Source organism: Pleurodeles waltl, chromosome 7, assembly GCF_031143425.1.
Source record: "Pleurodeles waltl isolate 20211129_DDA chromosome 7, aPleWal1.hap1.20221129, whole genome shotgun sequence".
Classification (NCBI taxonomy): domain Eukaryota; kingdom Metazoa; phylum Chordata; class Amphibia; order Caudata; family Salamandridae; genus Pleurodeles; species Pleurodeles waltl.
Window position 1 is genome coordinate 611,498,239 of NC_090446.1, and position 24,397 is coordinate 611,522,635.

Here is a 24,397-nt window from a genome sequence, read left to right on the forward strand (position 1 = left end):
AGGGGCACACGCATTAGAAGCGGACCACAGGATGGCAGGAAACACAGGGACACGCAGGGGAGGAGCAGGCGTTTGAAGATGCAGAGCAGGGAGCTCTGACCCTCCTGGGAACCAGTGCTTAATTTGTAAATTAAGAGGTACCGGTGCTCAAAGCCCTTCTCTTAATCACGAGGCTGCTGTAATTAAATCTGCCAGCACTGAATACTGAGGCAGCTTAATCCTGAAGCCATCTCGGGCCTCTTCAATCCATTTACGGCCACCCCTGCCCATTCAGCTCATCCTGCATCTTTCTACTTTCTCCCTTTCTGACGCTTTTAAGTTTTTCCTTCTTCCGCCTTTCACATACGTGTCTTTTGCTCGCAGCAAATGCTTGAGGAATAAGAATAAGCCCCGGCCCTCACAGATAAGTGCCGGTGCTCAGCACCGGAAACAACAAACACAAATTAAGCACTGCTGGGAACACATTCACAGGAGCAGTCAGTATAGACAGCAGTGGGAGTACACGCAAGAACAGAGAGACCAACCACAACAGAAGCACTGACAGCACATGTGCCCTGACGGCACATGTAGGACTCTAAATAGCACAGCAGTACCTGTCCAGAAGTGGACCCTGAAGATACTCTTGTCACAAACGTCCCGATTCGCAGGATTGGGCTGTTTGCGATGAGAAAAAAGCATTTTACTATGTACAACCCCTATTTTGCGATTCAGTAATCTATTTACCAAATTGCAAAATAGATTTGTGAGTCGCTATTTGGAAGGGGCATGCTAAGGGTGTTCCTTCCAAATAGTGAGTCGCAGGGAGATGTATGATTGTTTTATGATCGCAATTGCGGTCGCAAAACAATCACAGTTACCACCAATTTCAAATTGGTGGTAACCCCTTCCCAAACGGGAAGGGGTCCCCATGGGACTCCTTCTCCTTTGTGAATGCATGCAAAAATATTTTTTCAAAGCAGACAGTGGCCCCATAGACCACTGCCTACTCTGAAAAAATGAAACTGAAACGTTTCATTTTTCTTTCTGAAATGCATCCCATTTTCCTTTATGGAAAACAGGCTGCATTTTTTTGAAAAACTGCTTTGTTTAAAATGCAGTCACAGACATGGTGGCCTGCCGACCCCAGCAGTCCACCATCCCTATGAATGCAGCCATTGCAACTGGGGTCGCAAATTGCGACCTACCTCATAATATTGATGAGGTAGGTCATTTGCGATCCCATTGGGAATCGCAAACAGTGTGAGTTACACTGTTGTACAATTGGTTTTGCGACATGCAATTTGTGACACACAAATGAGTCGCAAATTGCGAGTCGCAAAACTCGCAGTCATACAACTGGCCCTGAGATCCTAGTGGTGAAACAAGCATCCCAAAACCTGGCAGTCTGTCTGCATCCCCTGGCGAACCTATTGTTCTTGGAAGTTTTGAGCTGATTGCTGAGATCTATTGGTTTTACTCATGCCGTGCATAATTATGTTTTTGGATAGTTCGGCAGGTATCAATTAGGTGCTGGGCGAGTTGTCCTCTGCAGTTGGTGGCCTTAAAATGTGTTATCTAGCAGTGCTTAATTGGTTTTCAGCATGTTGGTCTGTTCGTGCGCTGCGGGTAACACCTAACGAGGGTGCCCCAGGGGTGGATGGTGCGGGCTTAGGAGCCTTCCACCAAACATTGGTGCATGCAAGCTTGTCAGTAACTGCGGATTAGAAGACGTGTGTGTCGTTGGTCTCACATGTGATTATTCTTAGAATGCATGTAAGGGCTATTCACACTCAAAGTGCGTGTTATGGATTACGACCTTCCTGTAACCCCAGGTTGATGTTTAAGGTCCTGTGGATGTTGGAGAGTCGTTTAACGTTTTGTGTGAGTTGTGCACGTTTTAGTAATGTAGTCTGTTTTTGGAATCGGTAATCTTGTCAGTGAAGATTGTTGAATTTGTGGAGAGTGCATTTTTGTGGTGGGTGTCTGGTCTTGTGTCATGTTAGGGTGACAACATCGTGATGTAGAGGGTGTCATGTAGTGTGTTTTACTTATAACAATGAGCTTGTGTGTTGTGTTTTTTTTCTGCTAGCCATGCACAAGACAATGTCCAAAATCCCATATGCTCAATTAGATCCACAGCACAACAAACTCCACTATAAAGAAGCACAAGGTGACCTCATCCCACTACTCAGAGCCTTAAAGCACCACTAATAACATTGTATGAATCACTAATGCTTTAAAATAGCAGAATTCGTCTCAGTGTGCGGACCCCTGGTCATAGAAGGCCATCACTCCACTTCTCACAGATCGTAGGATGCCCCAAAAAAGAGCAGTACTCGAAAACAAATGTCACGTAGGCCCAGAACACAAGAGGACAACCACCCACTTCTCACTTCTAGCGCCCGGAGATTCCCAACCAAATAAGAAGAACCCCACTCTTCTAAACATGCAAATCCCTACCATAAAAAGGGCAGCTTCCCTCTCGCACACTTTGGGTAAACTAACAACAGAGGACAATCCCTACTTCTCACAGTGTGGGGCTGCTACCACTCCAGGACAGCAGCCATTTGTCACATTGTGTGGGCTCCAGTCCTAACGCAGGAACGCACCCCCTTCTCGCCTCTCAAGGGACCTCTGTTGTAAAGGACAGAAACCGGTGCATAATTTGTGAAAAAAATAGCTGGGTCCTTCATTTTTTTTTAGAAGCACACTGCTAAATGCTGCGTTGCTGTATACCAACACTGCCTAGCCTTGATCCCACGTCTTGTCTCTGTCTTCCTTCACTCTACATTTTATCTCTTTATCTGACTCTTGTGGGATGGTTCTTATCCTTGTTTTCCCTTTCTCACTGTTTTCCTATGGTTCTCTTCCTCCCCCTTTCTCACTTTTCTGCCTTTCTCTCTCTTGCTATGGATCACAATGTGGCAATGACAATTAAGTTCCCCACCCCAAAGCTAGGTGGCGTGCCAACCACCTGCAACCGCAGTCACAGAAGAACCAGTGGCCAGCACTAATGTTCACACCATGCTGGGCGGCCAGAGGCCTGAGGCTCCGAACCTCTGGAGAGACCTGCGCCATTAGTTCACGGCACCGCCCCGACCCCCTCTAGACCAAGCAAAGCCATGTCAGGACAGGGGCTCTCTCAGGCTTTCCTTAATAAGGCAGTCCCTATTACCTAGCCCCACGTGGCTCAAAGAGAGGGGGTTTGGATACCTGTTCCTGGAGGGGGTCTCACTCACAGGCCTTCATCCCTGCCCCCCACCCTCACAGCCTCCTTCCTATCACGAGATTATGCGGCCCGCTTCAGGGAAGACTGTGCCCTCCCTAGCACTGAGCACCCTCTAGAATTCCTGCAGATAGCATTATCGCTTAAATGGATTCTCGGATAAATTAAGCTGCACTTTATATTCCTTTCGCATGGGAGGCTTAACTTTGATTGGCAGAGAGCAGCGAGGCGATTCATTAAGCACATTCCCCGTGCCTTTACTTGCACAGCCAGTGTATGCACTTGTAATGCGTGGGTACCATCTGGCAAATGGTGTTTGTGTGATTCTGGAGAGTCTGTGATCTGAGTTCTGTGTGTGCATCAGTTTGAATGTGGTGCTTCGGGCCATGCATGTCAAAGCGATCATTGTGTGGAACCTTGTATATGGGATGTGCGTGAATGCATGTTTGTTAGATAAAGACTATGCTGAGTACTGTGTGCACACATACCAGCAAAACGTGTGTGTGTGCAAATGTGTGTATGAATCTGTTTTTATTTCCTGTTGTTCATGTGTGTGTGTATGGAGAGGGTGGATGTTCTTTTGAATTAATTTACTCTAGTGTGTGGGATTTGTATCTGTAATTTGTGTGTCAGTGCGTGCCTGTGTCTTCCTGGGGTTAGGACTATATGGAGTATTGTGTTGTGTGTGTGAACAAATGCAAGCAAAATGTAATTGTATGTGAGTTGTGTTCATGAGCTGCTGTTTTCAGGCCTCGCCTACACAGAGCATCCTCTGTACCGCAGGATGTATTGTTTACAATTCAGAAGGCCACCCACAGCATACCATTAGTTGTTTTTATTGTCACTCTCCTTTGCAATTTGTCAATTGCTCAGCTCCCGTAGGCTTCCGTTCCTTTCTTGTGTTAGCTCCTCCTTCGACCATGGACCAAGTACATGTGGTTATGTGTTCTTCCTCGTCTTTGTTCGTCTTTGTCTTTTTGCAACACACTTTATTTTATAAGCATGTTTGTATTATTCCTGGACGTGCAATATGCTTTCCTATTTTAAACACAGGCAACCAGCTTCTTATTTATGTTGCTTTGATCATATTTGCCATCTCTATTCACGCTTTGTTTAAACACCCACAAGTGTAGTACTCTACACCACTCTACAGTACATTCTGTTCTATACCACTCTACACCACTCCACTCTATGCCACTCTACTCTGTGCCACTCTCTATGCCATTCTACTTTATGCCTCTCTACTCTACACTACTCCACTCTATGCCACTCTGCTCCACTGTACTCTACGCCACTGCTCTCCACTGCACTCTCCTCTATACTGCTCCACTCCACACAATGTCTCTCTATGGCACTCTACACCACTCCACTTTTTGCCACTTTACACCACTCTCCTCTCTTCTACGCCAGTCGACTCTACACAGTTCTACTGTATGCCACTTGAATGTACATAACTCTAAGGTACTCCACTCTGTGTCCCTCTACTCTACACACTACTCTATGCCACTCCACTCTATTCTACTCTACAGCACTCCAACCCACTCCACTCAGTACAATGCTTCTCTACAGCACTCTCTGGCACTCTACTCTATGCCACTCCATGCCACTCTGTGCTATTCTACTCATCTCCACACTATGCCTCGCCACTCTACTAAATGCACCTCTATGCCACTCCACTCTATGCAACCCCCACACCACTTTACCCTCTCTATGTCACTCCACTTCAAGACACTTCACACATTGTCACTCTATGGTACTCCACTCCACCCCAGTCCATGACACTCTTCTATACATCACCCCATGCCATTCAATGCCACTCCACTCTTTGCCATTCCACTCTCTGCCACTCCACTTTACACCACTCTACTTTCACCACTCTACTCTATGCCACTCTACACCATGACACTGTTCACCACACCAATCTATGCCACTCTATACCGTGCCACTCTACTCCACTACACTCTACTTCACTCCACCCCAATCTATCCATTTCTATGCCACTTTAATCTACACCACACTACATTACGCAACTCTAGTCCACTCTATGCCACTCTACTGGATATCACTTCTCTCTATGTCACTCCAATCTATGCCACTCTACTCTACGCCACTCCACTCCACTGTTTGCCACTGTACTCACCTCTCCTCTGTGCTACTCTACTCTATGCCACGCCACTAACTTCTAGCCATGCTAAGCAGCAGCCACTCTGCTGCATAAAAGACCTTGGCAAAGCCAACAGCTCTCACATAGCAAGACTTATTGGCTTTGCCGAAGCTTGTTTATCTATGTGTATGTTCATGGCTGTGTATGCAGTGGTGGGTGTTCTGGATTTATATGCTCTTGCGTGTGTATTTGTGTGTGTGTGCAAGCTTTTTCCCTAGGTCCTGTTTGTTGATAGAGCACATGTAGCAGTGTGAGATGTGAAACTACGGGCTCTACTCACTACTTCACTACCTTTGCAGTGGTTAGTCAACACCGCTTTACTTTCCTTGGCTCCCTAGTGCTAGCTCTGCGGTCGAGCAATTTAGCTTTCTCGTAGGAGATGGAATTGGGGTTGACAAAATTATGTAGTAATAACAGGCAAATTACGCGGTTTAACCAACTATTTCACCTCGTTAGTTGCAGTGTAAAAACTTGAGTTCAGTAATCGGCAACTGAAACAGGACCTCTTAAGATTTGCAAAGGGCTAGTAGCTATGGTGCTACACTTGTGTTTGTTTAAGAATTCATGGCCCCTTTGAACTGGAAGAAAAAAGTTTTTTGTTGAAATTTGAAATTTCTGCACCACATGGTGGGTAAGTAATGTGGTTGGTAGGGCATATATCCTTAATTGTGCGAAAAACATCACGCTTCATATCAGTGGAACTGTATGTCTGCAATTACGCAATCAATAAAGGTCAATGTTCAACCAGAATGACTATTTTGAATGCGTATAATACACAACTGGATGGATGGAGCAGGAGAGAATTAATAGTTTCATAACTGGAAGACTCTAGCTCAGACAATTTGGGTCCTGACCCAAGACCTTAAACATTTTTACCTTGAGCTCACACATTGCAGCAAAGATGACAGCTACCAGCTATACATGAAAAGGGCTCTATTAACCTGCGGGCCGGGCTTCAAAAAGCCTTGAAAGCACTGGAGTTACAGCAACCGTTCAGCGTACCTGCTCTCCACAGCCAATATCCTAGTTCTATAAAGGTTTGCTACAATGTTGCTTGGATTTAGCAGAAGTGAAACAAGAGCCAGAAAATGTAGTACCAGGTGATTCATTTTCCCAGATCTAGAAATGCACAGGTCATGTTAGGTATTTTCTGGTTGCGAGGGTGCCTTGGGTCAGCGGCACTACAAGGTTAGGCTTAGGGACAAATGGCGGCTTCCCAGGTCTATATATGTGAATCAATTGGTATTGGAAGAGTTGATAATCCACCAGAAGGCCCAGTAGGCAGTATGGCTTTGTTGCTTCTCTCCTTGTGGTTAAGAGTTGTACGGGAGCAGTGGAGTGGGGACCTCTGGTTTCAATAGCAGACAGCCAGTATTTAGGATTACTGGATTCAGTACAAGGGCTGCCTCTTGCTAAACCTCAACACTGCCCCTTGGAGGTCAAAATGAGAGAAGGTCACAAGTATTTCAAAACTCTCAAAATGTCTACATGGTGTCACATGAATGCAGGCTCCTATTCAATATCATACACTGTGGTATCTGTGACACAAATAGAGGGTCTGAAGGCGTCCTTCATGGTCGGTGAGTATATCCACCACACAGGATCATCCTTTGAATGCATACCTACACCGAGTTGTGGCTACTCTCCTTAGGGTTAACAACACCATAGAGCAGACCTTTAGGATTTCTGTGCCAGACAGTCAGTGTTCATGATCACTGGTTGAAGCTCATCACTTCCCAGTTGCAGGGCCATAATACAGCTCTGTGTAGGTTTAAAAAGGAGGTAACACAAGCATCCCAAAATTAACAGCATGTGTAAGGTGTTGATACTGTTAGAACACTCAAATATGTGGAGCTTGAATGGTCATGGATGGGCCCACATTGGAAGGAATGCAGGAGACAATGTGGTCTTGTGGCTGGAGCTGCCGATATTGGAACTAGAAAACAAGGTACAAATTCAAATCCTTCTACAGTAGGAACAGTCCAGGACAAACAGTCCCATCTGAGCAGGAATACAAGTAACCTCAAACTGTTTTAACCTTGGTTGGCCCCATTGTTGAGGCACAGATCGGACCCTAATTTACAACAAGCATGGTCATACCCATATGAACACATCCATCACATTTAGTACATTACATTTAAAAAGTGTGATGAATGGAATGCCTGTAAATGTTTCAACCATTGAGCAATAGCTAGGCCATCTGTTTTTTTAGCTCTGCACTACTTTTAGACAGGAAGCAACCATAAGGAAATCTGCCTTCGCCTTTCTCTTCATTCATTCCCCGAAGCTCATATTATGAATTATCCGAGTTTTAGAGCGCTTACTCTGCAGATTTTAGTAAAACATAAGTTGTATCGCTGAGCATACAAAGCTTCTAAAAACAATAAGACGTTTACCACTTTTAACTGTGACCCAAAAGAGCTAATGCAATAATCAGACAAATATTTAGTGAACCACAAGACAAACCATAGAAGTAAAAGGTTTGAGGTACGAGCAACACTGTGCAAATTAGAATTTCAGTCCAAAAGTCAACTTTAGAATAATGTATGTACATTTCCTGTGTGGCATGCTGCAGGTCTGTTTTCTATTCCACATTTAATATTTTTTACCAGATTAAGAAAAAAATGTGTTTGATCTGTATGCCTTTTTATGTACAGATCTTTCGAAAACTATATACAAAGCTTTATCTGCTTTTCTCCTACATCTTTACATCAAATAATTTAAAGCCTCCTGTGCCATGTTAAACTTTGTGAAAGCGATACAAGTTTCTGCACCTCAAGGCCCCATTGGCATCTGAAGTGACCCATTGGCCAGTCCTTAGAGTTGAGAATGTTTTTCACATTTTAAGGCAGTTTTTTCCTAGCATTGGCTTGAAAAGCAGAGTTTGGAGTATTTAGTAACTAATTCCTCTTTGACACGTGGATGAAAATTAATTGTTTTGATTTTTGGGAATGGGGTCTCTAGTTGGCAGTGGTTTGCATCCTGTCCAAGTAGGGGCCCTCACTCTGGTCAGGGTAAGGGAGCCACACAGCTAAGGTAACCCCTGCTTACCCCCTTGGTAGCTTGGCTCAAGCAGTCAGGCTTATATCAGAGGCTCAGAGGCAATGTGTAAAGTATTTGTACAGACAGACACACACAGTAACACAATGAGAACACCACAAAAGTACTGCACACCAGTTAAAAAAAATAGCCAATATTTATCTGAGTAAAACAAGACCAAAACGACAAAAGTCCAACATACACAAGTAAATATATCACTTTTAAAGGTTTAAATGAGTCTTAATCCATAGGAATCAATGGTTATATCCTTTTAACACACAGCACCTGGGGCGTGTCAAAAATAAAGATGATACGGGCCACAGGGGAGTTGAGGTGAGGTGCCGGAAAAGCAAAGTGATGCGTCGGTTCCTTTCTGTGCAGGGGGAGGTGATGCATCGATTCTTTCCTCGCAGGTGAGATGATGCGTCGGTTCCTTACTGGCAAAGGAGGTGATGCGTTGATTCTTTCCTCACAGGAAAGGCGATGCATTGGTTTCCGGACATGTAGCCTTGGTTCCGTACTGCAGTGCGGGGTCAACGAAAAATTCATACCAAGGGACGACGAATGGAAAATCCAGACTTGCTGTCTAGATGGAATCATGCTGAAACAGGCACTACGTCGATTCTGTAGCCTCGCGTCGGGCGCTGCATCGATTTTTCAGCCGCGGGACAAACCCTGCATCGATTTTTCTGCCACGGCACGCTGGTGCATGGATTTTCCACTTCAGGTCACCAGCTTCCACTTCCAAGGCCCCATGGACTGGAGTTGGCACCACTTGGCAAGTCAGGACTCTAGGCAGAAGAGCCCAGCCACTGGTAAATGAAGTCTTTGATGTCTCTGAGACTTCTTAACAGGAGCCAGGCTCAGTTCAAGCCCCTGGAGAACCTTGAAAGCAGGATGTAGAAAGCAAAGTCCGGTCCTTTCACTCCCAGGACAGAAGCAGCAAGCAGCAGGCCAGCACAACAAAGCAACACGAAGAATGGCAGTCCCTCCCACAGCATCAAGCTTTTCTTCCTGGCAGAATGTCCTTAGTCTAGAAGGATTCTAACTTTGTGGTGTCAGAGGTCCAGTACTTATACCCATTTCTGTCTTTGAAGTAGACAAACTTCAAAGGAAAGTCTTGCAGTGCACAAGATCCTGCAATCCTGCCCTGGTACCAGACACACTCTAAAGCAGTGGTTCCCAACCTTTTGACTTCTGTGGACCCCCACTTTATCATTACTGGAATACGGGGACCCCAGGGAATCATTACTGGAATCCAGGGACCCCTCACTGAGTGAATATTGAAAGCTGGGGACCAAATCTGTTAATATTATTTCATTTTCCAAGAAATCGCGGACCCCCTAAGGATGCTTCGCGGATCCCCAGGGGTCCTAGGACCACAGGTTGGGAACCACTGCTCTAGAGGGTTGGAGACTGAATTGTGTAAGGACAGGCATTGCCCTATTCAGGTGCAAGTGTCAGTTTCTCCCACAACTCTAGCCCAGGAAGACTCATCAGAATATGGAGGACATACCTCAGCTCCCTTTGTGTGACTGTCCAGAGTGAATTCACAACCAGGCCAACTTTCATCCTGACCCAGACGTGTATTCAGCAGCCAGGCAGAGGCACAGAATGGTTAAGAAAAAAATGCCCACTTTCTAAAAGTGGCATTTTCAAACTTACAATCTAAAAACCAACTTCACCAAAAGATGTATTTTTAAGTTGGGAGTTCAGAGACCCGAAACTTTAAACCTCTAGCTGCCTCCAATGGGAAACTGCACTTAAAAGATATTTCAAGGCAGTCCTCATGTTATTCTATGGGAGAGATGGGCCTTGCAATAGTGAAAAACGAATTTAGTAGTATTTTACTATCAGTACATGTCTGACCTTTTAATTACCCTGCACCCTGCCCATGGGGCTGCCTTGGGCCTACCTTAGGGGTGACTTGCATGTAGTAAAAGGAAGGTTTGGGCCTAGCGAGTGGGTACACTTGCCAGGTCGAACTGGTAGTATAAAACTGCCCACACAGACACTGCAGTGGCAGGCCGGAAACATGTTTACAGGGCTACTTCTGTGAGTGGCACAATCAGAGCTGCAGGCCCACTAGCAGCATTTGATTTACAGGCCCTGGGCACACATAGTGCACTTTGCTACGTACTTGCTAGTGAATCAAATATGCCAATCATAGATAACTAATCATAATTACAAATTACACAGGGAGCTCTTGCACTTTAGCACTGGTCAGCAGTGGTTAAGTGCCCAGAGTACAAAAATCAGCAAAAACAAAATCCAGCACACAGTCAAAAAGGTAGGAGGCAGAGGCAAAAAGACAGGTGGAAACCACGCCAAGGATGCCAGGTCTAACAGGAGGTGTCTGGAGAGTTTGTGGTGTCTCAGACAGTGGTTGACGTAGGCTGGTCCGGAGGTGTACAGGGCCTTGAATACGTGGGTGAGAAGATTGAACTGGCATCTCTTTTGAACTGGGAGCCAGTGGAGTTTTTTGAGGCGGGGGTGATGTGAGTGTCTCTCTATTTTGGTCTGGAATACCCTGAATCCAAGCAAAAGTGTACACCTCCTGTTCATGGTAATACAGTTAGGCCATAGAAAGATTTCCCTTGGATTTAGCAGAAGAGTTTAAATTTGCATTGTGTGTTTACAAAATACGTCAAAGTTCCTGATTTAGAAAGGTGAACAAAATCCATTGGTAATGGTTATGCATGGCCATAATATTATCACTGTATTAAGTCATGATTTAGCTATCTGAGCAAAACATGTGGTACAGTGTGCAGTACATGTTTGTAGGCCCTTTTGTGCTTTATCTCACCAACAACAAAAGGCTGGTTGTCACTTATAAATGAGATATTTTAACTCCCTTATATTATGGCAGATCTGTCAATATACATGTAGGGGAAAGTGGGAGAGGAATCCCCAAATCAGCAAAATTCTATCCAAAAGGCGCTAACATGACACTCTCAATGAGGCCTTTGGTGTTTAACAAAAAAAGGCAAAGGGTATTTATTCATCTTGAAGGAAAAAATACACTGTGGAAACTAGGTAAATTCTGGGGAGTATAATGGTAACATGAATGCATGGAAAATGATTAACCACAAATGTCACTGTAACAAAGATTAATAATAAATGTGTTATATGTGACCTGGTCTTTAGTGAGAAACTAAATACACCTTGTGTTTAAGAAAAAAAACAAGGCGATCCTGGTGTTTAGGGAAAAAAATAATGATGTCTGATCTTTTGGAAAAAATACATGCACCTAGGGGCAGATTTAGGAAAAGTGTTGCTGGAACCAGTGCATAGCCACTTTCCTTGCGCCCCTTAGTGCCCCACTACTGCCACCATGTGTGCTCTGTGTTTGAAAAACGGGCTACCATGGTGCAGGGTAGAGGGAAATAGCATCAGAATTTTTTATGCTATTGATATACTATTCAGAGTTAGCGCTAAAATGTTGGCGCTAACCTTGAACAGTACATAGGGGCCCATAATAAATGATGATGTACCCCTTTCTAGTGCATGATCTGAGCAGGTGTTAAAAATGCAGAAAAAAAACTTGCAAGAAGCCTTTTAGATATCTTTGTGCCATTTTTTCACCTTCCCCCTTGCATACATTATTATTTCTGGGGCAGGCATAATGTGGTGCAAGGGGTTACAAAGTAGAGCAATGCATTTATTGCACCACTTTGTAAATGTGGCACAGCGATATTGGCCTTGTTGGGCCACATTATTATGAAAAAATGACGCTTATGTGGCACAAGGAGGCGCTAGGGGCTCTTAAATATGCTGCCTAGTTTTTACAACCATGTACTGACAACTTGTTTGTAGAAAAAAAACTAAATACACCTGGGCCCTGATTTAAGAAAAGTGGCGCTACACCCAGTGTAGTGCCACTTTTCTTGCGCCCCTTAGCGCCCCCTAACACCGCCATTAGTGTGGCGTATCTAAGATACGGCGCACCATGGCAGTAGTTAGGGGAACTAGCGTCAGAAAATGTTATGCTAATTCGGAGTTTTGCAGAATTATCTTAAAAAATGTTGATGCTAATCTTGCAAAGCCTAGTCAGGTCATTGAAACCAATAGCATGCCTCCTTTTAACACCTGCTCTGAGCAGGCATTAAAAATGCTGAAATAAATTATGCAAAGAAATGTCTTAGATTTGTTTGCACCATTTAGTCGGGATGCACACAGGGGAACACCCCCTTTGCATACATTATGCCTGGCACAGACATAATGTAGCGCAAAGGGTTACAAAGTGTATGCAATGCACGCATTGCGCCACTTTGTAAAATTGGTGCTGGGATTTTAGCAATGTTAAGCCCCATTAGCCTAAATAAAATTATGCTAATGTGGCGCAAGGAGGCACTAGGGGCTTAATTCAGCCCCCTGATATTTAGAAAAACATTGATACACATGGTCTTTGATAAAAAAGTTAAAGACACCTTGTGTATACGAAAAAGTAAATATATCTGGTCATTAGGAAAAAAACTAAAGGCATCTGGGGCCAGATGTAGGAAAAATGCAAATTGCGACTTGCAATTTGCGAGTCCTTCCGACTCGCAAATTGCAAGTCGCAATTTGCAATGCAGAACGGTGTCTCAGACACCGTCTGCGAGTCGGTATGGGGTCGCAGAGACCCACCTCATTAATATTAATGAGGTGGGTCGCAAATTGCGGCCCCATACCGACTATAGGCACTCGCAAACATGGAGGCCTGCTATAGTCAGCAGACCTCCATGTTCGTGACTGCTTTTCAATAAAGCAGTTTTTTTTTTTTTTTAAGTGTAGCCCGTTTTCCTTAAAGGAAAACGAGCTGCACTTAAAAAAAAAACGAAACCTTTAGTTTCGGTATTTTTTCAGGGCAGGTAGTGGTCCCTCGGACTACTACCTGCCCTGAAAAAATAGTTTTTGGTCCATTCACAAAGTGATAGGGGTCCCATGGGGACCCCTTCCAATTTGCGAGTGGGTTACTATCCACTTGAAGTGGATGGTAACTGCGACACCATTTGCGACCGCATATGCGGTCGCAAATGGTATTGCATACCACTCCGAATCGCAAATAGGAAGGGAACACCCCTTCCTATTTGCGATTCTGAAATGCATATTGCGAGTCGGTCCCGACTCGCAATATGCATTTCTGCATAGGAAAATGCGATTTGCGAGTCGCAAACGGCAATTTTTGCTGTTTGCGACTCGCAAATCGTTTCCTGCATCTGGCCCCTGGTCTTTAGGAAAAAAAACAAGACGCACATTTTGGCCTTATGTCATTGTTGACTGTTATGTGACTTTAGAGCAAGTAGATTTTTTCTTCCTCTTTGTAGTGCCTTGAGACCCTCAGCTGAGAGAACTGTCAACAAAACCAACTAGCAAAATATAACATAAAAGTGTACAACAAACATGCAAACTTTTCTGGCGCAGTTTTTTTTAAATGAGATATGGCCATAGAACGTATTTTTTCTTCAGGTGTCAGCCGAGGATTTCAGCAAGTGCGAACGCGACCTGTTCGGATCTAATACTCGTGGGTTAATATATCGTCCTGTCTGATCAGAGGAGAGTAATAGTTCTCTGTCTGGCATACGCTTTAATAATCGACTGTTACACGCTTCTCCGAAGGAATACATTGTGAATTTTGATTGAATCAAACAAGTTTACTGCAGAAAATAGAAATTAAACTCACCCCCTTCTCATTGTTCACTCTACTCTGTACTCAATTTACTGTATTTATAAACAATGTTTAAATCGCCTTTGTGGGGAAAGTGTGACTGAGGTGTGGAAAGAAAAATACAACAACTAATTTACGATTCTTGCTCTCTTCCAGGAAGCAAAACTCGGGACGGAGTGGTCCAAGGAGTAACCTCAGGTAGTAAACATAAAGTGATTTTTCATTGTAGAAGTAATTACAATTCACGGTTGTAATCTGTCAGCCTTTTTTTTCCAGGAAGTCTTCAAGGTTTTCTTGGATTCTTTTCTACACATTGACTCAATGAAGTATGTGTTCTCGTACACATTATTATTTGCGATGTTGCAGAGTGTGCCTCCAAATTGGTCAAGGAGGTGACCCTTAGGTAGTACTGTCACTCACATGGGGGCTTGGGGTAACCTCAAATAATGCTGTACCTCCACATGAAACATGCCCTCAAGTGGTACCCCTCATTACAGGTGGACAGGGTGGTGACTTCAGGCAGTCACTCTTCTACACTTGGATTTGCAGACGTGTTCTCTCTTTCCACGTGGTCTTGAGATGACTTTAGTCTTTAATGTTTCTTAGACGTGGACCTTCGTTTGTCCTCAGACAGTGCTGTGTCCATGCTCCTGGGGTGACCTCCAGGGCCAGATTGTAAACCACAAGTAGCCCTAGTAAAACTGTTAAAACCAGCCCTGCTTTCTTCCTCCTTTCTCATACTTTCTTCTCTCTTTTTCTCTGTATTTAATTGTGAGCGTTGGGGAAAGTGACAGAGATACCAGCAGTGGTCCTCTCCCTTCACAAACTGGCCTCCAATGGCTACAGCCCACAGGAAAAATGACAGATGGATAAAGCAGGCAGTCTGGCCTTGGTGACCTGGTGGTGTTTGTACTTACAGGTTGTCCTAGGGCACCCTAAGGCAGTGCTCATGCTCTCCCTTGCACATAGATCTACAAAAGTTCTCAAGCAGTGTTGTGTCTTACACTTGGTCACGGGGATGCCACAGTGTAGTGCCTTCTGTCACGCTCATCTCTGCATGTACTCACCTCAGTTACACATGGTCTATACTGTGGGTTCTGAGTGGGTCTCAGCACACCCTGTGGAGATTGAGCTTGAAGTAATTTAATTAAAAGCTCAAAAGGTCGCATCAAGACATGGGCGAAATAATATGTCCTATCAGGAGTGCCATGAATTAAGTGGGATCTGCACATTGGGTAGCTGTAGTAACTACACACCTAACTATGCATCATGTTTTATTTACACACTTCCTAACCTGGAGTATTGTAGCTACGCATTACACAATTAGCAGCATCTGCACACAACTCAACATGTAGTATTTGTTCATGGCACATGTTCTCTTGGATTTCTTGTCAACCTGTGGTACCTACACACAGCACAATCTAGCATTTATATATTAGACAACATGAAAGACCTTTAGACACCTCCTCTAGTATATCCGTACTACTTGAAAACTGCACTATACACAACACAAGCAGAAGTGACTGTACAATATGCAGCCTTTAGTATTGGCAGACCACACATCTGGTCTTATCTGCATATTAGATAAGTATCTGCATGTCTACACACAGTATAACATGAAGTATATATACATTATGCTGTTATACTATAAAAACACTATGCAGCATAGGGACATATTTACAAGCACCTAGTGCTACCCTGCACCATCCGAGCATCATTTTTTTAATGTTAAGGCGGTGCTAAGGTTGCTTTTCCCCTGTGCCGTATTGGCAAACATTGCACCACTTTCCAACCCTTTGTGCCACATTATGCCTGCGCCAAGTATAATGTATGCAAGTGGGGCGTTCTAACTCAGGGAGGCCCAAAAAATGGTGCAGTGACATTTACAACATTTCACTGCGCCATTTTTTCCATCATTTTTAACACCTGCCCAGAACAGGTGTTAAAATGACGCACCCATTTTAATCAAATAAACAATGGGCATCCCTGTGCTTTGGTGCACTAGTGTCACAATTTTTATGCTAGTGCAGCAAAACGCCACAATTGCGTCAAAAGTTTTGAAAATATTGTCCAAACAACCACCATGGTGTGCTGTATTGTAAATACGGCATAACCATGATGTCGTTAGGTGGGGCGATGCAAGAAAAGTGCTGCATCGGAACTGATGCGCCACTTTCTTGTAAATATGGCTCGTAGTATCTAAACTGTACACAGGGTGTAGAATCTACAAATTATACAAACTTTATTTTGTACACACTCCACCACCTGTGGCTGCCAAACACTAGACTCCACATAAAGTGCACTATCTTTGCTGCGCAGTACTATACAATCTGTAGTATAAAACACAAAACAACCAGTAGTACCTAATCCTTACAACCAATCAACAGCAATATAATATATACTACATAATCTGTAGCATCCACGTGCCTAGGTGCTACACAGCCTGATGGTGAGCCTCTCGATACAACAAGCCAGTGGCATCTACAGTTTACACAACTTGTTCTAGCTACTACTGCTCCTTGTATGTTGTTTTCGTATGCTCGTGTATGCATACAAAATATAGAAACAACATTCAAACTTGTACTAAGCGTGCGCCATCACCTGTAGTAAATAAGTGCACACTACACAACATTTGCCCTCAACACACTACATGAGCATGTAGTATATAACACTACACACTAGTGGAAGCCCTGGCATGCAGAATTGTTTGCTATCTCCCATTGCATCTGGGACTATTTCCTGTGGAAGTGTATTCTACATTGTTAGAAATGTGGTGTTTGGTTGGCAGTCAGGTAACCCCCTAATATACATTAATGCAAGTGGTTCTGCTATCTGTAAGACTGCAATGCAATGGTCATAGACGTGGGACCTCTGACCGGCCCAGGTTACCATAAAGAGGAGACATACATGGATTTCAGTGAGTCCCTTGACAAGTCTGCCTTCAACTCTCCTTGCAAGAGAGACAATGAGAGTTGGTATTGGGTACATATTAACTTAAGGTGGGACAGAAAATGACTAAGCAGTTGCCGAATGAGTGTGCAATAAAGTGCCTAGTCAAGTTTCAAGGGTGAGTATGGACTGTAAAGCCCTGTCCTCACAGCCTGCCCTGCATGCATCCTGACACGCTGTAAGCTTTCCAGCCCAGGACAACCATTGGAGGAGGCACAGATTGTCTGCCAGAAACAGCTGCTGTCAAAATTCCTGAGGGCTATTGACCCCAAATTGCAGCTCGGCAGCAGGTAAGATGAGAAATCAGTGAGACACTTTGAAATACAAGTTTTCTCTACCCTCACCTCTGCACACCAACCTAAGTCCCTCTTCTTCCAGTTTCCACACCTCCTTAGAAGATTTACTTGGACCTGGGACTCAGCAGGTGGCTTCGGCCTGGTAGGGTGGGCCCGGCTAGTCAGACGTTTTTGTGCAGCCTGGGCAAAAATGAGTTGTGTGGCCCTTATCCAGACTACTTGAATTCAATCCCTGCTGCTTCCTAGGTTGCCCAAATTGTGTGACTTTGGGCAATTATGTTTTTATCACTGTATCTCCTTTCTATGATCCTCCCATTTGAGAGCAGCTTAAAATAATTCAATTGAAGATGTGCCCTGCAGACACACCTCTGTTGTACATGACTTAATTGACCATAATGTTGTTTCATCTATAACAATAATGAAGCCCTTGCATGTGCGGCACAAGACAAATGACTTGCCTCTTGGACCACTAACTACATTGTCATCAGAATAGAAGGGAAAAAGAATGTGATAACCATCCAGAGGCTGAATTACATAACGTGTAATCAGAAATACCTGGTTTCTCAGGTTAATCAAACCGTGTTATTCCATTAATTTTCTTTTAATCACTGTATGTCGGTTTCCATGACCACCACACTTGAGCACACCTTGAAATAATTCACCTCAGGGTGCTCACTGTACAACAATCTCTCTTGTATATGGTTTAATAGACCACAATGTTGATACTTTAACAATAAAGGTCTATAGAGGAGGCACGAGATAAGTGCATACCCTCTGGAGTTAATAATAACATTGTCAGGGCAGAAGTGGCGTGATTCAGTAATTCCAATAAAGACCACTTCAGTATTTCACTGCTTCACTCTCAGTGCACTAATATAATCTAATGTGATTAGCGCAAGAATCCAAAATCAAATTTCTCTAATTTAAAGGTTTATACCTCATCTATGGAAAAGTGGCAGTCAGCAACACTTGTAGCTGGAGAGGAGTTCCAGACTGGGCTAAGAGCTGCTCTCCTCTTCTTTTTCGTATAGGATGCAGCACGGGCCGCGCCACAGAAAGCCATGGGATCCTGCCTTCATCGCCTCACTACCACTGCCCTATTGAAACTGGGTGCGAGACTGGAAATGCTTTGGATGTTAGATTTTCGGCATGGTTTCAAGACATGTGCACATATGCTGCCCTCACCTGAGCAGCTGTGAACGCAACTTGTCAGAGCGACATGGCTTGTTTCATAGCATCGGCTATGATTGCAGACGTGGGCTGAAACATGCTGTGTGTGTTGACAACCTTGCCGATAGTACGCGATCTTCAAGAAGTGGGACTGGGAAGGTGGATGAAGGACATTATCCTGTGTAATCCCCCAGACTCCTCATTCTGAGGGTTCTGTCCTGGGCTCAAAAGAAACCAGCTACTCTCAATTGTGTGGTGGTCCTAGTCACGTCCTGGAGCACTTTAACAATTGGCACAGAGTCATGTACACTTCTGGTAATCCAACTCTGAACTTTCAAAAGATATTCCTTGAAGGTAGTTTTGGCCTGGAGTGGATACTTTAGCCTGAGTTTAGTTGCAAACACTTCGAATCTGATTTAGAGATTGGTGGGCATGTTATTTCATCACAATTGTGACAGATTTCCCACCCACTTTATTACAAGTGCCTTAGCATATATTGTACTTGTAATAACGAGGACAGGATATCTGCTACATTTGTAATCGCTCTGCAAAACTTTAATTTAGGCCAATAGAACTGAGGGTAAATTCTTTATAGCACCTGTCCAAAAATACAGGTGGAAGGCCTACCGATTGTCTGCAAACAAACAGACTGGGGAAGCGATACCCTTGTCACACGAGGCAATAATCCAGATGTAGCGATTATTACCTAGGGGAAGCTGAGGTTTACAGGGTAGGACTAAAGTGTAGTAGTGCTTCTTGACAGACGAGAATGTCCACACAGTCATATTTAGTATATATATTTATGGAGCTCCAGGTAGCTGCCTTAAAAATGTTTGTCCAAAAAATGAACGAGGGCCTTCTAGGAGGAATAATCCTTTTATCACTTTTCATGAAGACCCTAATGGCTGGACTTTTAATAATAGACTGGCATTTTGTAATTTGGTGGTATACATCAGTTGTCACTAAACAAACTCATATAGATGTGTAGACTAAACCCGCTTTTTGCAGGTGTAACAGATAAAAAACAATGAGGCATATTTACAAGGAATTGGCGCATTAGCTCCAATGTGCCAGTTTCATTGCGTCACCCTGTGCCCCCTAACGACACCATGGCAGCACTGTATTTACAATACAGCGCTCTATGGTGCACATTAGCACAATAGCATCAACATTTTTGACGCTCTTGTGGCGCTTTGCTGGACTGGGGGCAAAAATGTTGATGTTAGTCCAGCAAAGCTTGGGAGCCCTCATAGGAAATAGCCTAACATCACTTTCATGCCTGCCATGGGCAGGCATTAACAAATGATGCTAGAATGGTACAGTCAAATCATGTAAATTTCAGTGCGCCATTATTTTGGGACTCCCTGCGGGGGTACGCCCCTCTTGCATACATTATATCTGGTGCAGGTATAATGTGGAGCAAGGGTTTACAAAGTGGCGCAATGTAAGCATTGCGCCACTTTGTAACTATGGCACAGGGTGAGGGCCTGTTTAGCGCCACCGTAGCATAAAAAAAAAGTCACTACGGCAGCGCTAAGGGTCGCAAGGGGTTTGTAAATATGCTGCAATGTTCTGTATTGTAGCTGTGAAGGATTCAATGAGAAGATTGCAAAAATACACGAAGCATTTCCATTTACCTGCTTAATATGTTTGAGTGGTAAGCTTTCTAGAGATTTATGGAGAATTTGCATACAGTCTTCTGGAGGCCGTAAATAACCAAACTATAAGACCTCAGCTGTCAGAGCTCAAGGCTCTGTGCCTTGTAGTTGTGTTTACTAAGCAGGTCTGGAAAAAGTTTTAGCTTTTCATGTGGATGATTTATTATTTTCTTTTAACAGTTTCATATAGTGCTGACGTCAACATGTGGAATCAGTGCACTTTGCATGGAAAAGGTGCACTTACGTAGAAGAACAAATCAAGTTCAACCATGATAGCACGATGAGGGAGCATGTGAAATACAATTACTGGAGTGGTTTTATCTGTTTCTGATAAGCCATGGGCTATTCTGATGATTTATGGCACAATACCAAATCCGTAGAGCTAGCCTGAAAGTGGGAGTGAATGTGTACCCATACCAGGAATCCGCTGATTTCCTACACAGATCCCAAATCCAAGAAGAGGGTAAACACCAAGGCTTACAAAGATGTGGGCTGCGATATGCAGTGGAATGGCCAATGGATGGGAGATGGAGTGGTTTGGAAGGCCGGGCACAACACGATGGCTGGAAAAGGCAGTACCTTCCCAAAACAAGATGGCCACCACTGCTAGTCTAGGGGATTCCACGACAGCACCAGCCATGGGTTTAGCTTATTTTCCAGGTTAAGAGTGGCAGGGCAGTTTAAACGGAAGCCAGGTTTTTTTGCTGTCAGTCCTAGTTCACCACTAGCTCCCCCTTCAATTGTGCCTTTGTTGTTTTTGACCATTCATTTATGTTCTCCTCTTATTTAAGAATCATTTCTGATTGAATCTAACTATTGGTGTGCCATCCTACTACATTTTAACCAATAGCCAAGAGTACCTCTCCTCTAGCACACACCTTCTGAGGCTCCACTTTATTTGCTTCCATGATGTAAATTGCACAAGTAAATGTGTAAGATTGACAAACTATATTTATGTTCCACAGTGCTGACATACGTGTTGCACGAAATATCTGTATTACAGTTCAACTGCCAGTCAAGTCCCTTTCCTATCCCTTTTTCCCTGTTTTCCCTAAGTCTAATTTTCTGCACATTTTCATTCGCGTGCAGATTTATCGCACTACTGGGAAGCAAGGGGAGCCCACTGTCTCTGTATTATTAGAATGGTCATGTATACTCCCCAACATGCTAGGAACACTGTCTGTATTGATTGTCACATGCAGGGGTATGCCTAGAAATGACCTGGCCATAAATAATTTCATTGTTCAACGCTTCAGTTTGTGCTGAACACGGTGGCCTATTACCACTAGATGGTCCGTGTTACAATCTGGCCACGCATTCTTTCAAGAGCTGATTTTTTATTCACTGCTAGAGTTATCTACAACGCCATCATCCCTAACACTTTCATTATCATTCTGACTGTCACATGACATGACCTCATGTAAAGAGGTAAAAAACCTTTGAAATATCATCACCTTCCTGTTGCTTGGAAATGTCTTCCCTATGAGCAGATTGAATGTGACCCCTAGGAAAACTTGATTCTTGTAGACAAGTGTGACATTTTGGCATTTATTGTGAAGCCTAATAGTGTAGAAGGAGAATAAACTGCTGGGTGTGGGCGAAGTATTGCACCTTATTTCACTAGCCAGTCATCTAGGTATTGAAACACATGCATGTGACCCTTCCACAAATGCACTGCTACTACAGCAAGGATCTGTAGTACTTTGAATTGATAATGGGTTTCACATACTACAAAGCTCAGGTACTGTTGATGTGTCTGAATGTGGGGATTTGAAAGTATGCCTCTTTCAGATCAAGAGAAATAATTACGTTCCCCACAACTATAAGTGAGTGATTGAAAGTGATGTAGTTGTTTAGTACTCTCTAGTCCAAAACCAGTCCTAATGCTTTGCCAATTTGGGGATTAGGACGTATAGGGAGCACAGTCCATGTCCCTGATGATATACAGACTCTATTTGGATAGCCTTTTTTTGTAAGACTGCCTGCATCTCTTCCATCAAAAGCATCAAATGATCCTTATAGAATCTGTGAGGGCATGGCAGTAGATTTGGAGGAATATTGTGTAACTCTGATGAGTAACTGTGGGTGATCTTGGATAGCAGACATTGATCTAAGGTTATTTCCTCTTGTGCGGAAGATATAGCACAATTCTTCCCCTAACCAGGGTTGGGTGGAGGGTCAGTGACTTAGGAGAAATGAGAGGACTGGTACTGCTTTGTGGCAGAGGTGGCTCTACCGTGGACCCCTCAGACCTTCTCCCTTCCATTGGCACAAAAGTTTCCTCTTGAATACTATTGCTGTCTACTTGACTGTTGTCCTTCCTGAAAATCTTGGTGCTGCTGGAACTTTGACTTGCAGAGCAAGGGCAAGCTTTTTGAGCTAATTGTGTCTTTTGTTTCTGAAATCTGAACCCTGAAATTTTAAGCTATGCATGTCATCTTAGCAAGACACTGCTTCTAACTTGTTTAGAAATACTAACTGTGCAGCTGAGGCACAACCAATGGTGGTGTTAGATATGACCTTTCCCTTGCCAGCTAGCAGATTGTGGGGGGGAGGGTTGCAACAATTCCATCAGCCTGTAGTAAGACATGAGGGTCCTTCTTCATTTCTGCTGGATATGTGTTCAGAGTTATAGCACTTTTTGGCTTCGAAGTCAACTTCGGCAGTGGTGGAGCTTCTGCTTCCTCTCATCTACAAGGTGAAATGCCTCGAGCTTCCTCATTTGTTGAAGGTGCCTTTTGGTACTGAACAGACTACTGTTGGCAGAGATGACAGCTGAGATTTGTTTGGTGTTGGCATCTCAGTCAAGGCATGAAGCTCTCATGGATGTCTCTCAGCATGGAGCTGAATCTACTTTTAAGATTGTTCCCAGAGAGATGATCCTTTATGGTATACTGGATTGTTTCCTTACAAGGCCAGAATCATTTTTCTGGTCTTCGGTGTCAGTTCAAGAAAATCTTGGTGTTGGCTTTTTCAAGGGAGTAGATTTTGTCAAGGCATCAAGAGATCTTGCATCTCTGGAGTTTGAGTCCTCAAGAGATTGAACTTCTTATGGGCTTCTGCAATGCCAGGAGAACAATGAAATCCTTGTTGTGGTCAAACAAATCCTGTTGTGGTCAAAACCCTCAAAGATTTCAGCTGAAGCTACTGAAGGATTCTTACTGGTGCCTTTGTGCTGAATCCCTACTTCTCTGTCCCATCAATGCTGTATTGTCTTATAGCAGCAGAATGAGCTGCATGCTGAAGAGTGGGATTTATCGTGGTCCCCGGGAAGACTCAAGATTTGTGGAAAACCCAACATTGGGTTTGTAACCGAACTGTTCTAAGAAGAGCAGATTGTAAATTGTGTATTTCCCATACTTTCCCCTCAGATGAGTTATTGTAATATGGCCTGAAACCAGCCTCTTCGAATTATTTGGTTCTGAGGTGGTCAAATTTGTTCTGATAATGTTGGATGCCTTGGTGGTGGTTTTCTCTTCCCAATTCCCCAGGCTCATCATGGTAAACTGATGAGCAATGGAATAGCAATGGAGAAGCTGAAACATGCCCAAGCCCAGAGGTGGAAAAAGCAACCTGAGGTGGACTTTGTACATTTAGGGTTTATGGGACGGTACCACGAGTCACCTTAAAACCAAAATTTTTCGAAGAAAATCAACTTCTAAGCCTAACATTAGATAGCAGGAGATGACACAGCACATAATCTATAGCTAGACAGGCTTCAACCAACACTGTTACAGACCTACAAACCAAATATTCTGCAGCTCAAATTGACAGTGATATTTAACATAGGAGCTTGATAGGTATCCTACATAAACACCAAACCATTGACAATACCTTACAGTCCCCAGTCTGCACATATGTCAAGACCCAAAGTGGTTAAAATATTATCTTCCGTTTCTTTACTTCCTAAAATAATTTGATTCATTATGCTAACAAGAATAAACATTAAGGGCTCATTATGACCTTGACGGAGGGGTTTCCTCCATCACAAATGTGGTGGATATCCCATCCACCATATTATGATCCCATTATATTGAATGGAGATTGTAATACAGCGGTTGAGATCTGGGTCTGTCCGATTTGTGACAGAGGAAACTCCTCCTTCAAGGTTGTAATAAGGCCCTAAATTACTTCAGGCTGCAAAAGGTGAAAGATTTTATAAAATAATAAATCTGGGTAGGCCTCAATCTGCTAAATTTGGGAGTCAGACACTCATGCAGCCTCAGCTCACCCTTTCTGATGGTGCCTTTGTCTCTCCTATTACAG

The 24,397-nt window shown here is 43.7% G+C and overlaps 1 protein-coding gene across 2 annotated transcripts in view; it reads left to right on the forward strand.

Moving 5' to 3' along the window:
* SNCB (synuclein beta) overlaps positions 1 to 24,397 on the forward strand; it is a 95,529-nt gene that overhangs the window by 22,016 nt on the left and 49,116 nt on the right. For both annotated transcript variants that reach the window (XM_069244561.1, XM_069244562.1), the window contains exon 3: positions 14,215 to 14,256. In XM_069244561.1, the coding sequence (XP_069100662.1) occupies positions 14,215 to 14,256 (42 nt within the window). The remainder of the gene's footprint in view (positions 1 to 14,214; positions 14,257 to 24,397) is intronic.